The sequence below is a fragment of the Neolamprologus brichardi genome, chromosome 10 (assembly GCF_056152115.1).
Source record: "Neolamprologus brichardi isolate AB-2024 chromosome 10, ASM5615211v1, whole genome shotgun sequence".
NCBI classification, from domain to species: domain Eukaryota; kingdom Metazoa; phylum Chordata; class Actinopteri; order Cichliformes; family Cichlidae; genus Neolamprologus; species Neolamprologus brichardi.
The window spans coordinates 13,080,810-13,096,369 of record NC_142113.1 but is presented as its reverse complement, the minus strand read 5'-3'; the positions used below and the strand labels follow the sequence as shown (position 1 = coordinate 13,096,369).

At 42.3% G+C, this 15,560-nt stretch overlaps 1 protein-coding gene across 3 annotated transcripts in view; it reads right to left on the bottom strand.

The window, feature by feature from the left end:
* Positions 1 to 1,182: 1,182 nt before the first annotated feature.
* nyap1 (neuronal tyrosine phosphorylated phosphoinositide-3-kinase adaptor 1) overlaps positions 1,183 to 15,560 on the bottom strand; it is a 28,264-nt gene continuing 13,886 nt past the window's right edge. For 2 of the 3 annotated variants that reach the window (XM_006802182.2, XM_006802181.2), the window contains exons 2-7: positions 14,422 to 14,659; positions 7,486 to 7,856; positions 5,593 to 7,398; positions 5,257 to 5,499; positions 4,685 to 4,791; positions 1,183 to 4,073 (exon numbers count right to left, since the gene is read on the bottom strand). In XM_006802182.2, coding sequence (XP_006802245.1) covers positions 3,630 to 4,073; positions 4,685 to 4,791; positions 5,257 to 5,499; positions 5,593 to 7,398; positions 7,486 to 7,856; positions 14,422 to 14,609 — 3,159 coding nt within the window. In that variant the 5' untranslated portion in view covers positions 14,610 to 14,659 and the 3' untranslated portion in view covers positions 1,183 to 3,629. Of the gene's footprint in view, positions 4,792 to 5,256; positions 5,500 to 5,592; positions 7,399 to 7,485; positions 7,857 to 14,421; positions 14,660 to 15,560 lie in introns of all 3 variants that reach the window. The other variant, XM_087847209.1, reaches the window with a different exon arrangement.

Here is a 15,560-nt window from a genome sequence, read left to right as displayed (position 1 = left end):
AGGTTCTTAAATTAGCCAAATAGAACCACAGATTAAACAACATACATTTTACACATTGTCTTTAATTATATAACAAAAATTAAGCAATATTGCAGAAGTATTCCATTTAAAACTAAGTAAAATTCAAAATTCTATGGTTTATTATAAACACCTTAAGCAGCAATAACTTGAATTAACTGTTTTCTGTATGATTTTATCAGTTATTTGCATTCATGTGGACACCTTTGGACTGCTGTTCTTTACATTGCTTCTGTTCATTGAGGTTTGCACGCTCTCTTAAAGTACCACCACAGCATTTTAGTCATCCTGATGTTTAGATTTGGGCCATTGCAACACTTTGGTTCTTTTCGTTTGCTTTAGATTCATTGCCATGATTAGGACCATTGTCTTGTTCTGAGATCCAGTTTGGGCCAACATTTAGCTGTCAGATAGATGACCTCACATTTGACTCTAGAATACCTTGTTATAAAGATGAGTTGAGTCAACTCGACAACTGCAAGGTGCCCAGGTCCTGTAGCTGCCCAAATCATTACTTGTTCAGTGCCATGCTTGACAGTTGGTATGAGGTGTTTGTGCTGATTTGCTGTGTTTAGTTTTGCTAAGCACAGTGAAGTGCAAACCTATATGTCCACTTTGGAATGATGTCCTCTGTGAAAGGACATCATTCCAGAGGCCCTGTGGTTTAATGCTCCAAACTACCAAAACCTCTGCTTTTACAGAGGAGCTCACACTTGATCAGTTAATGAAGTGCATTTGATTAGCAGCAGCATAATCAGTATGAAAACAGTAAGGGAGTACTTAGTTTTTCACATACTCCCTTTGGATTGACATTTTAGCTTAATTTTGTTAAAAATGAAATAATAACACTGTGCAGTGTGGACACACTCAGTATGTCCACACTTTTTACATACTTGTAGAACTTTGTAAGGACCAGATGATTATTTAAATGTCCTGATACACGGAACCTTAGAACTGAAAGAGGGTGTGCTTTCATTTTCACATAGCTGAGGTTAAAATGTGAAATCCCTGTTAAATCCAAATGATAAAGGACACGTCAAGGGTTACTGAGTCAAATGGCTATTACGTGTATGCGTTATCTTAAAGAGCTGCCTGGATTATCACATGCACGAAGACACAACAGAATGTGGCGTGAAAACATGAAAACAACATGTGTTTGTTGTGTAAAGTTCATTATATAAAATTTATTTTCAATGACAATATCAATGCAAATATAGCACTACAGTGATTTCCAAGGTACACCGTATCTTACCATATCAATATAGTATGGCACTCATATAATGGCCACTGTTTTTAGAAGACACACAAAACCAACAGCTTCTGTAAACTATTCTGGAAATGATACCGAGGGTTCCATATCAGTCCGTGAAAAGGAATCATAGTAAGGTGATTACTTGGTATCGGCAATCAAAATTGGGCACAATAGTAAGAATCATTGGAGCATTTCAGTGTAAGGAATCTCTGCATGCATTGCACTTGCCCATTTCCTTCAACCTGGCCTGTGTTTGCTTGAAAATGGACTCTGATCCTCAAACGCGAGCAGGTGGAGCTAAAAACAAAAAAGGCCAAGTAGTGACTCTCAAACACTTAGATAGGTCTTCTTTTCACTGGGTGTACTGTACTGTACAGTTTGGTGCTTACTATCATTAAAAACGACAACAACCAAGAGACATTCAAGCGCCTTAATACTATTACAGACGGGCTCACTCTTTAAGGTACGAACTTCATTTCACGTGGCTTTCAGAAAGGAAAAACAAAAGAAAGAAAGAAAACCAAAATAATAAATAAAAATAAACCCAAAACAAATATCTCACAATAAGCACTATATTAATAATGTTTCTCATGGTAACACTGTATAGTTGAGTGAACAACACCAGTAGTTCAAGATAGCAGCAAGTATTCAAAAATGTCAAGACAACAGGCTGTGGAAATCTGTACACAAATAAAAATGGATGTAGAAAAAGGGCATAAATAAATCAATAACACAGCTTAAAGGGAGTCTTGCATAAATTGAAATAAACAACTGTTGGGCTGTGCCTTTCTTTAGAGGGCTTACTGTTTATTAGTAGAACTATAAGTAATGCATGGACTGGCTGCAGCAGATAAAGTACTTAATTCTTTTAGAAAAAACAAGTGAACAAAGTTATGTTTATACAATATATGCTACATAATATGTATTGATTACAAGTATGAAAATGGAAATAATTGCTACATTTTCAATAGAGTTGTACATATCTATTTACAGTACATTAGGGTTTAACTTGTCCTAAGCGTATACAATGTTTTGTGCAGATTGTTCCAGCATTCTGTTTGAGGTGATCAATACTCACAGTCTTATCAGTTGCACCATATTGCACAGTCTGTGTTGATGGGTGTTGAGTGCCTGTTTTTCGGTGTGGTGGAACAATCACTAATGTGCAACTGTGGATAAGCATGAGCGATGAAATTTTTTTTTTGTACCATTGATCTGTATCTATATTTGGCTGGACTGCACAGCATGTGCCATCTGTCACCTATTTATTTATTAATTTTTTCCTAATGAGGACCCCCCCCACCCCCACTCCCCCCAAACGACATATTCAGCTTTTTATACAACCACACGTTATCATAGTGAAGATTTGCTGTATGTAAAAGTTTGCCATGATCATCTCTACACTAATTTTTTTATTTTAGTTGGGATTTTTTTTGTTTGTTTTTGTTGTTGTTTTTTTTACAATACTGTATGTCTATCGTGACATGCAGAGAATGACACAGTAAATATGACTTCTTCAAGTCTTAGATATGTATTGTAGGCTAGTTGACACAAGTTTTAATTATGTTGCTCCAGCGTCGGGAGGATATTGCTATAAAATTGCAGAAACGTTGAGAAAGTAAATAGATTTACATTACAAATATGCAAACAGATACAGTAGGTAGCTTTTACTCCTCGGTGATGATTATTTGCATCCACAATGACAATCTATTGATACCAAGACATCTCATATACATTCACAATTTCAAGAAACACTTCAGCAACTTATCTATGAGTCTTGCCTTTTCTCATCCACAGAGTAGTTTTTAAGCGTGTTGGACACCTGCTTGTTGGCGAAAATACACAATTTATGTATCAAGTAGTCAGGAAGAAATTTGGCAACACCGACTTCAGAAAACAACCCGCTAATTATTAGTTAGTTGGCGTCTTCCTTTTGTAGCAATAATACTGGTGTTTTGTGGCAAAAAACATTGGCAATTAGAACACATTTACATAGTGTACTACATAATACAGAGCAGATACAAATCCAATTTGTAAGAAATTCATGTAGTTTGATTGTAATACTTCTTATTCTTCACCTCTTGATCAGCGTTTTTTTTGTTTGTTTTCCCCCCCAGATGGGTTCAGAGTCTCCAGTACCCTTCATCAGTTACTGTTCACAGATCAGTTTATCACACAATAAAAATGCTATCAAGGGTTTTCTTCTTGGTCCATAGTCTCCCATTCCTTGGTGGTAATTACATCACCAAAGCCATTTAAAGAATTTTCTAGTTTCTATATCCATTTTTACTCTCATTCATAATTCTGCCATCTTCAGCTCATCTCTTCTAGTGCTGTACTCGCTGGCCTGACTTCCACGTCAGATAGCCGTGTCCCACACAACGGCCTGTGGCCTCTGGCAGGGAGGTGTGCCAGTCTTACGAGGTTCAGGCGTCCGTCTCCAGCTAGGGAGGATGGGCATGCTGTCCTGCTTGCACAAGCTTTTGTCGGGACGCCTGTGTGCCTTGATTTCTTTGCACAGGCAGCGCTTACGCTCGATGACTTCCAGCAACTTGCCGTCTCTCTGGGTCTGCGATGTGGATGGGGTGGTGACCCCACTGACAACAGGTTGTCCCTGTGCCAACTGGGCGAGCTGTTGGAACTGCAGCTGCAGGTGGTGCTGTTGCTGAAGCTGCTGAAGCTGCTGCTTTAACTGCAGCTGCTGCTGGTGTAGCTGAAGCTGCTGCTGCTGCTGCCGTGACACACCGGGACCACTGGGACTGCTGGGACTGCAGGGTACTTGAGGCTGGGCCAAACTATGCAGCTGAATGCAAAAGGGTTAAAAGTCAAGTTAGTGCTTTCATCTAGTTATTTATCATATGATAATATCTTCATTTATAAACCTACATGATTACTGCAGTGGTGTTACCAGTAACAGCTGGTCCTCACACATGTAGGAAAAAAAAGAACTGCAGTTCCTGCAGACAGCCACCAGGATGCAGTCCTGCTGCATCTATTACAGTTTGAGGGAGGGTCTACCAGACACATGCAGACAGTCTCTGCAGCACACTCAAACTGCGTCAGCACTTGCTATGGAGCCAGAAACCGGGTGAAATGTGCTGCTAGAAGACTGCAGTTCACCTCTCAAAACAGAGTACAGCATGTTCTCTAACCCGCAAAGGCCTCTGATTTACTGATTGAGTACTAACCTACGTCATATACCTTTCTCTTTTTTTTTTTTTGAGGCAGGCCAGAACCTTATTCTGCTCAGTGGGCATATCTACCAGCTAAAAATAGATCTGCAGGAGCTGTGTCTCTAGCAGTAGGGGAAGTAATAATGAGAACAATATTAATGTTCACTCTCAAATCTACCTGGGATGACGGTAAAAGAAACTGTAGTTTTAAGGCTTGGTGAATATAATACAGTGCATTCACCTGATTCAGGGCTTCTCGTGCTGGTAGACTGCTCTGTCTCTGAACGTCTCCTCCACCCACCTGTCTCACTCCAGCAGCAGAGGAGGAGCGACCCAGCCGCCCCACTTCTGTAAGGAAACAAACATTACATTGTGTGCCTGGTAATGGGAGCAGATGGATAGAACATTTCAGCACACAGAGCTATGTTATGTGGCTAGACTTTTGATCTGCGACACAAACACTGGGTGCTCATTATTTAAGGTACTAAACAGTTACTGTCTACTTACCAAAAATTAATTATTTTGGTGTTTATTCCTGATTCAGCAATTATTGTCTTTTCGAATGGTACCAAAATAAGATAAAAACAGGATTATTTGTTCGCACATTCCAAGACAAAGTTACCGCAAAATGTCATAGAAAGGATGCAGTCGAATCCAGAAATGTGACAGGTCACAATTGTTAATATCCTTTTAATAAGGGGCTTACCTATTATATAAATTACAATATATTATATGTTTAGACCTTATAACTAAATTCAATTAAAATATAAGCTTTTGTAAAAAAAACAAAAACAACCCAGGGTATCTCCCTACCTCCGTTGCGACAGGCAGGAAAGGTCTGGCAGGGAAGAGGCAGCCCTACCCTGGGCAGAGCTCTGAATCCTAGGCTGCTGTCAACACCGGCCAGTGACTCACTGTGTCCAAGAGCCCTGCTTGTGGACCCACTGAAGTGGACTGGGATGCCTGAATGGCCTCCCCGAGACCCTATTCCAAGCTCTTCCTTGTCCGTCCTTAACAGGGCATCAGCACTACCGTTCCATGCCCGGCCTTCATCCTCTGGAAGAGGGAAAGGAAAAGAATACAGGATTAATAGAACCTTATTTTTAATGGCATTTGCACTTTGTACTAAAAAAGCAACCTCTGACTTACTCTCTGTCTCTCTGCTGCCGTGACTGAAGGACAATTTCCTCTGCATAGGCCAGTAAGACCCGTCATCGGCAGATAAACTGGCACTGCTGTCCCAAGGCATGAAACCAACTTTAGACTGAAGGGATGCAGACCCTCCATTGCTCTTGAACGCACCTTCACCAATACCAGTAAGACTCGAGGGCTGCTGCAGAGATGGTGTCTGAGAGCTGCCTCTCAAGCTCTCATAAGCCGGGGGCCTCCTGAAGCCACCGGAGGGGTAGGTCCATAGCAAGGGGCTGTCCGAGGAGGGCGGCTTGTACGCTGGAAGGCCGTGAGGCGTGTGAGAACGGAGGTGTGGGCGAGAGTGAGGACGCTGGGATGAGGATAATGGCGTGGGGGTTGAGCTGGTGCTGCTTTGAGGCGTTTGGCTGCTCGTGCTGGTAGTGATGTCCAACTGTAAAGAATGTGGACCTCCTTCCCTATCACGATCCCTTTCTCTGTCTCTGTCTCTGTCTCTTTCCCTGTCCTTTTCCTTATCCTTATCTCTATCCCTGTCTCTATCTCTGTCCTTGTCTCTCTCTCTATCCTTGTCCCTGTCTCCTCTACCCCTATCCCTTTCTCTGTCTCGGTCCCTGTCTCTGTCCTTTTCCCTGTCCTTATCCTTCTCACCTTTGTCAGACTTCAGGAGGAAGCTAACTGACTTGCCCTCCTTGCCTGTACTTGAGGTTTGTGTCTGGACTGTGGCCTGGTTAGAAGCCTGTGAGCTGCTCTTGGTCGGCGCAGGAGAATCTCCTCTTTCTGGCTTCCGATAGTGATGGTAGTGTGAGGGGCGATGGTGAGGGTGATGATGGTGATGGGAAAAGGGGGAGGTGGATTTAGAGGAAGGAGGCAGGGGTGTGGAATGACTCCTGGCTCTCAGTCCAGGAGCTGGGCCTAACTGGGCGTCTCTGCTGTGCTTGTCCTGCTGCGCTGCACTGCCTCCTGATGATTCCTTGGAGCCCGACAGGGATACAGGAATATTAGAAGAGGCCGAGGAAGAGGTGCTCGCTTGTGTTGTTGCGCTTGATGTCTGAGTTCCCATTTTAGTGGAAGCAGATGACTTGTTCTGCACCCCGACCCCACTGGAGGCTGCTGCAGGCTGAGGGAAGGCGAGCAGCGGGGGCCGGTGCTGTAGAAGATTGGGGAAAGGCGCCGGGATCTTTGTGTTTGATTCTTGCTCCGATTTATTCCCTTGCAGCAGATAGGGTGTAGGAGCTCGTGGCGTGTGGGGGCTGGCAGAAAGGACCTGGGGCACTGGGGTGGAGGATGCAGAGGCAGGCAGAGGAGATGAATGGGAGATTGATACAGTAGCTTTAGGTTTGGAATAGGAAGGGGAAGAAGAAGATGGGCGTGGCAGCGAAGAGGAGCTGCTGGCAGAAGAAGGTGTCACATGAAAGTGTTTAGAGGTTTTCAGTTTCTCGTGTTTGGAAGGGAGGTGTCTGTGGGACTCCCTGTCCTCCTGCATTGGGTATTTCATCTCCTCATAGATTGCCTCACTCTGGTCTGAGTCAGAGTCTGGTGTTGTGGCCACAGGGGTTACAGGGTGGGGTGTGGCCGTCTGACTGTCTCTGGTGAACACTTGGCCCACCATTTCTATATAGACTGGCTCATCATCCCCATCTCCTGTCTGAATCTGAGAGTCTGATGCCTGAAAGGGCATTGATGTGGCAGAAGGAGGCACACGTGGAGGAAGAGGGTCAAAGGAAAGCTGGGTGCTGGGACTTCTCTTGGGCTTTAAAGGAGGCACCTTCTTTGTTCCAATCTCTCCAGAGTCAGACTTCTTCATGGCTGCAGGGGACAAAAAAAAAAGAAAGCAATTTCAAAAGAACACATAATTTTCTCTGTGAAATATGCATCTGAAAACACATTTCTTACCATTCTTTTTCTCTGAGTGTTTTGCCTGGGAGTGAGTGAGTGGAGGCGGAGGTGGTGTCTCAGGAGGAGGTCCTCTGCTGTCAGCAGACGAGGAGCTCAGGCGAGTACTGGGGTGGCGTTTGGGTTTGACTGGAGGGCAGCGGCCGCCGTGTTGAGATTGGGTGTCTGAGTAATCTCCATTCTCTAGACTTGTATCTCCGGCTCCGACAGCGTGGCAGGACTGCGAGCGCGGCGCCATGGCAGAGGCACAGGAGTGAGGGGACAGGTCCTGGGAGGCAGGCATGGTCATGAAACCCATTCGGAAGTGCCGTCGGAAAGAAGCCAGGTCTCTGACTTTGCCAACAGTAGCTGATGGGTCATTTTGCGTGGAGCTGGAATCAAGGAACCGGGTCAAGAAAGTGTTAATGGAGGAAAAATACTGTAGCATGAAGAAATCATAGAGCGGTGTAAAACAGTCATGTAATACTGCTTATACTGACCTCCCCTTTTCCTCACTCTCTCTTTGGTCTACAGACATCGTCTTTGCAATAAAGAAATGCCTGCAGGGCGTCTGCTGCTGAGAAAAACACCCTGGAGGCTCCTTTACCTTTCTGCATTCACATCTGTATTCCTCAATGTGTGCTTACCCTTCAGACACATTCAATTAGAAACCAATTGCCTTGTCATAAGCAAGGTACTCGTGTGCACTCTGCTACTGGAAATTCCCTTTTTTTTTTTTCACTCATCTCTCTCTTTTTTTTAATATGTTTATATATTCAACCTACATCTGTTTTCTGCTCTCAGAATCACTAGAAGCTGTTTCATCTGTTACCATGGGAACAGTTGTGATTTTCTGGTGTTTGATACTTGCTCTTTGAAATCATCAATGACACAAGCTACTGCAGCAAAAAAATGAAACTGACAAAGAAAACAAAATCTGACAGAATACAGCAGCATTTCACTAAAGTGGGCAGTAGTTGGAATAGCATTTTTTCTTCGGGGTAACTTACATATTTGCAGGGCATGTAAAAAGAACACACACACACACAATATGTCTCTTATACAGTTAGCACAACAGGATTCAAGTATTTTTCAGCAGTCTGCGATCGAGCCTAAAGAGCACAAAACACTAGTTACATTGTCAAAAGCAAAGCAGTCTCAGTCATCTTCTTCTTCTGAGAAACACGAGATAAGTCTTTGGCCAACTGTGATCGAAGTAAATTTATTTGCTTTAGTCAATAACATCATGAGCAAAACCACAGCACTGACACTAGGAAAAAACATTCACACGTCTGATAGAATGTTGTGTGTCTAATGTCACAGAAGAAAAAACACACACACAAAAAAAGCAAGGAGCATATTTAGAAGGTTATATTCATATTTGGTCTAAATGTCTGAGATCACCAGATGTTGCACCTCTCATTCCTCCATATTTTGTTACGTAAAATGTAAATAGGCAAAGGCTTTCTTGACATTTCTTCAAGTAGTCTACGAGAATAGTTCTCCAGGCTTCTCGTAGGACATTCAGGCGTAGGCCGCCCTTTGTTTTGATCGAACCAATTGTTCCCACACTGCTTCAATAGTGTAGAGGTCCATTGCACTGGCAATTTATTATTACTCTCATGCCGAAAAATTAAGCTCCTCGTAATCAGATGCTTTCCAGAACGCATTGTATGGTGAATCTCAATCTGCAACAACATGGATCTTTTGACTGCATCTCCAGCACCACTGGCAGCTCCAAACCAAGACAGTGCTTCCACTATGTTTTACAAATGACTGTAGACTCTCCTGACCAACTCTGAACATATTAAAAATAATATGAACCAAAAATGACTAAATATGAATGCATATCCAATATGCAATATTTCAGTCACTTGACACACAATTTCAGTCGTGTGTCCAATATCTCAGCCTTTTCTCTTTGTTTCCTGTTTCCTTTCCTTAAAAATTGCTTCTTGACAGCCGCCATTCCACGGAGACCACTCCAGATTGTTTCAGTGAACAGTTTCAGTGAACAGTAGATGGATCCACTGAAGGGCCAGATGTACTGTATCCCTCAGGTGCTGTGTCAGGTCTTTGCTGGATTTGTTCTATTTTTTAGAGACATGACTTTCAAATACTGAGTGCCATAGAGGATTTTCAGGTCTGCCACTTCTTCTTTTGTCATCCACTTGTCTAGTTTCCTCAAAAACATACCATGTTTTTTACCACACCATGCCAAGATGCGCCAGGCTTTCAGTGATTAACTCTTCGGGAAACATCTTGTGGTGCAGAAAAATGCTATTTTAAGCCTAACTGTGTTATATTTGGCATTTTTCACACATTCAGTTAAAGAAATGGGAACAAGCTATGTGTTTCTGCAACAGGCTGGTAGTAACAAAGTGCCTAAAGACCCAATTTAAAATAGGTTCATTCCACAGTTGTATGTCATGTGCAGACAAATCTTTGGTTTATGTCTTAGGTTAAGTAGCTTTTTATACTTGAATGATCCACAGGTCCATGTTAAAGGACTTAACACAGACCTTAAAAAAGACAAATGGAAACGTCCCTCTGAAAGTGGTCAGGTACAAGGAATGGACAGAAAAACAGAGGGAGAAAATGTCCAAAAAACAACTTTGGAAGACCGTGAGAAAGTCAGGAGAACTATTGGTCAAGACCACTTAAAGAAATAACAAAATGACAAGAAATTCTGGCTCCTTGGAAGCAAAACATAAAGAACTATGTGTGTGGGAGGGGGGTGCACTTGAGACTTTTGCACAGTACTGTAAATTATTCAGCCTAGTAGTTAATTGTGACATATAACTATGGGCCTTGCAGCGCTTTCTTTTAGTTCAGTTGCAATCCCTGTGAAGCACAGGAGACAAATGGGGCTTTCGATTTGCATTCAACATTTCAAGCAGCAAAAAATGCAATGAGGCTGCTCGTAGAGAAAAAAGAGGGTTCTGTTTTCCTTCTTCATGTGTGAGGCAGTGTTTGTTTATATAAGTGTGTTAGAGGAACAGAGTGCATTGTACATGTATCTTTATCTCCTTGAATGCCTGCGGAGACATGCTAGTGACTCTTCACAATCGACACAGATACAACAGGGCCAAATTAAGCCCAGAACAGAGGCTGAGCTGCTCTTTCTGACTGAAGTGTGTGTGTTTTTTTTTCTTATTTCCATCTAAAGGAAGGAGCTTCCAACAGTTTCAAAATGAGACCAGACTCAGCGGTTCACAAAGTATCAGGACTCCCACTTCTATATTTGCTTTACCTTTCTTGCTGCTTCGCATTAAGCTCATAATCTGCGGGGGCTAAATGAGATCGATACCACCTTCATATCTGCATTTTAGAAATGAAGCTACAGCCAGCAGCTGTTTAGCTTATCTTACTATAAAGAGGGAGAAACTCTTAGCCCGGCTCTGTCTAAAGGTTACAAAATCTGCCTTTCATCACTTCTAAACCTCACTAAATGAAAATCTGTACTGGAGAATCAGATGAAGCTTGCCATTTCAGGACAATGAGCTCTTGTTAATTAAGGGCACAATATGACTCCTGTGCAAATGGGATTTTTTTTTTATCATGAATACAAGACTAACAGAAATATTGGTCAAAACAATTTCCATAAACAATCTTTATGCTGTAATAACATCCTCTGTCTTGCTTTTTCTTAATGATATGATTGCCAGCAGATAAATTTAATGTCTTGATCCCAGCAAGGACTAGAAAGAAGAAGAAGGTGATGTCATCTGCTTCGCCCTTTGAAACACACCTTTGGTGGATTAATGTAGGAACAGACTCTTGAATACCACCTCCATCTCTTTCTCAGAATGCAAGATATTCCCAAAAGCTTCGATAACTGTGGCGATAAAGCGTTCGCTGGAGAAATCCAGTTCATATCATCCTACCCCTGTAGCAGCATATAGCCCTGTTTCTAATTCACCTTTTCATTTGGAGGCAAGGTTTAAGAGCGGGTTATGTTTAAACACCTGAATCAGACCTGGAAGAACGTTATTTTTGAGAACATCAAATCTGGTTCGAAGGCAAATCAGAGCAGTCAAGTCGTCTGTCGTTAAAGTCGGGGGTTAATGCTGAACTCTAAGCGTGTGTCTGTCCTCATTCTGTTGGACCTCAGTGACATATCTGACACAGCATGCGACAGTTTAATTGATTGCCTTAAGTTATGGGTTGTCACCAGCGTGGTTTCAAAGTGATCCGATTCTTCTTCTGTCACCAGAAGAAAATGATACAAAAAGTGAAAGTGCCTCGTGGTTTAACCGAAGCAATGAAAGGCAGTCATTGTGTATTGATTCTCTTAATGATATTATTACAGGGCTGTTTACTAGCATGTGAGAGTTTTAAATGTCCCTAAAGCAACTAAAGGATAAAACATGTCTTTCTTCCGTGACATTAAAAAACCGCATAGTAAATAATGTCTTTGAATTTTCCACAAGGTGACAACAGCTGTCTCTGTCTGCGCGTGTCACTGTAGACAGTCACCTATTCTTTTATGTTTTTTAAGTTTTTCTACTATCATGAGGCCGTGCTGACAGACACAACAAAGTGTTCTTTTTTTGAGAGAAATGAATGAGTTGCCTATTCAGAGCAACTTTTAAATATCTTTAACCGACAACTGTCGACCTGTCCAGTGTGTACCCCACCTCTCGTCCTGTGAGTTGCCAGACTTTCCCTCTACCAGACCACTAACACTTCCAAATCAGCACAAGAATTTATTAAAACTATTTACAGTTGTCACGACTGGGAATTGTTCATGCCTTGTGCCATAAGGAACTGTCTCTATTTTTAAAACTCATATTAAAATTCACCTATTTACCATTTGCATCTCCACAGCCGCCTGCGCTTCGTGTGATTTCTCTACTGGGAGCCTTGGGATGTTAAACTGTCTGTCAGTGCACAGCTTCCTTTATCCCTCCACTCTTTCCGTCTCCTTCACTCTCCAGCCAGGTCTGCAGTTGCTGTCCTCCCTTAAGTCCGTTCGGTTTTCACCCCTTTTGTCCCTGTGCAGTTTTATCCCTGACCCTATCCTGTTTGTAATTATCACCGGTCATGTCCCGCTTCCACCTCTGCTCCTCTGGCCCCACTCGGCTCTGCTTTCATCACTCATCGTGTCCCGTTGTCCTACTTGCTGCCCTACACCTTCACTGGCTTGATGCTGCCATGGCGTTGATCTCTGCTGCCAACACGAGGGCCTCCAATTACCGCCGTGAGTCATAAAGCAATGGACGGCACATCTAAACAAACTTGAATTGTTGTCTTTGATGCTCTCCTTCTCCTCTCGAGCACAAATAGCCCGAACCCCATACTGAATTCGCTTAGTTATAGGTGACTCACATTTGAACAGCACATCCTTCCTTCTGCCCCCAAACCATATGCTCAGATACACAAGATCACTCACTCACAGGCTTTTCAGCACAATGGCGTCATGCGAGTGTGATGACGTTAGGTCTGTTTTGACCCTTTTGAAGAGTGCTTGAATTAATTTGCTTGTTTGGGGGTTTGATTCTCTTCTTTCTTCTTGTATCTAAATACAAATCTGATCTTAATTCTGATACTACTGCAAAAATAAACAAATTATACTGGGCTGAAAAATCACAGAATTATGTGGGACTCAAGTTTAAATATTGTTGACATCGCACTTCTGTGCTGTGATTTACTATGATTGCTTTTCTGCTGGAAGATTGTTTTTTAAAAAAAGAAAGAGTCTGGAGGTGATGCATCAGCAGCTAACTGTGTTCTACTGGTGCACAAGTTATAGCCTTGAACACACACTGCACAGTGTTTAGCAGCAAGTCCTCAATGCTACAGTGAAATCAAGCAGCTGCAGAAGAAGTATTCAGTAACCTCATAGTCTGAAAATAAAAGCTCTACCTATCCTGCATGTCTCAATCATGCAACCAACACAAAAGTGCCTTAACGCTTCATTGATTCATTCTGTTCTGTAAGCAGGCCTGAAATATGACAGAATCCTCTCCGTTCAGAAAAGAGCATTAAGGGTTATTCTTAGCAGGATAAAGAGTAAAACTTGTATTCTTTCTTATAGCCAGCAGGCGTTCAGTGCTCTGTTTACAAAAGGAACTGTGACTGGGTTAAAGAAGCAACACTATTTTGCGACGCTTTCAGCACTTTGCTTGCAAATTTGTGGTCTCAATAGTTGATTTAAAACCATATTTTAAATCAAACATTCAAAGAAAACATAGCCTACTCTATTCTATCTGTCAATTTTGTAACTCGTTGTTTAATTCAGTGTAAAAAAAAAAGAGAAAAAAAGCAAAAGTCCCAGTCAGTAACCAGCGTTACTGGTTTCTCTGTCAGATTAGCTAAAATGCTCTACCTGGGGCTTCAGATTTAATTGGTGACATCACAGTGAATGTGTCCATCTTTAACATGACGTCCATGTGCAGAATTATGTACTTAAGAAAAAGCACTAATTTAAATTTATTATTTTTTTCTAAAATCTTTTTTCTTTATTCCTTGTTTACTCTTTTGCTTCTGAAAAGCTGCAGGCCTGCAGAATTTGAAGGGGGCGTGTGCGTGAAATGTACATTAGTCAACCTATAAATCCTCACACTTGCTTCTTAAAAAAAACAGTGAAAGAGTGAATGGCCCAGATTTATGTAACATGTTACTGCCAAAAACCATTTGATTTCGTATCCATGTACTATAACACTGTAGTGTATGCATTCAGAAATTACGCAATAACTCAGTTTTCTCATTTCTATCTGTGTTTTTGGCCCGTTTTTGCCTTGTGCAATTCAGCTCTACTAATTTATCTCATCTAAAGACCGTATTAACTTCATCATGACCTGCCGCTATGCAAATCTATGAGATTCACTTCCAGGTGAACCCTTCTGACTCCACGAACAGTGGCTGGAATTAAGATTTTGAAAATTAAACTCGTTCACACTGGATAAGAGGCTTATATTTCCACTGAACTGAACCCTATCATAATCCACTCACCTCTTTTTACTTCCCTCTTGGTCTCTCTGCCTCCAGTCCAACCGGCTCTTACGATACAGCAGGTTCATGTCGCTGTGGGATCGCTCCTCCTCGCAGCCTATCACAGCGCAGTGTAGCCGCTTGCTTCGCCTCTCTATGTCACGCAGGAAATGCTCGACTGCCACATCCTGGGCAGAGCCAGAGCTCATGGTATAGAAGAGGACTCAGGGGATGGCAATGTATGTCACGGGCAGCCCTCCTTTAGACAAGAGAAAACAGGAGCTCATTAATCATTTAAAAAAAAACAAAAAAAAAAACAAGTTTAATAACTTTCCAGCCTGCATGCAGATGACAAGATTGACAGTGATTACTTTGTTCATGCGGCAACATAAATAATCAACTCCAAATTACTGGCAAAAGTTGTAAGGGAGTCATTGCTTATCACGCTCACTGTGTCATAGTGAACAATCCTTCCCATTACTCTACCTGGCAGCCGTCATAGCGAAGACACGGTGATGCATGATGATGATGATGATGGAGGTTGCAGCTTTGTTTACCCCTGCCTCTAGTGTATCACATGAAAACTATTTATACTTTCATTATCCAGTTATGAATATTTGAGTAAGCATGGTAAATCAGCTGCAGAGCATCTTTGGCTGCAGGCCCTGGGATGGCCTATCTAAGCCTGTCTACTAGCCAGAAAGTAATGCGGTTTGTCATATGTAGTGCATGCACAGCTTCCTACTCACGCTCCCTCCACGTGAAGTCAGGCTTGTTGTGGGGCAGATATCTGGGAGTCCAACAGTGTTTTCATGTTGGAGAACGTGAGTGTGCAGCGCAATTGGCTAAGAAAAGAGCAGATGTCAGCTGATGCACTAGTGTTTTTCCACCATAAATAGAAATAGAATGTGTTTTGATGGTGGACGCTCAAGTGGTATCGGCGGTGCCCCTGGCATCAGCATGAGTTAAACGGCTTTGCTGGGGAACTAAATTGAATCAGCCACTTTACATGACATGCATTATTAAGCTAAGCTTGTTTGCAGTGTAGCTGGTGAGTAATTTTAATGGTCCGCATTATCAGATATTCTCACGAAGCAGAAAACGGGGGGAAGCGAGCAATATGAATCAAATGTGGTGGAACACATGCGAATCCAGTTTAA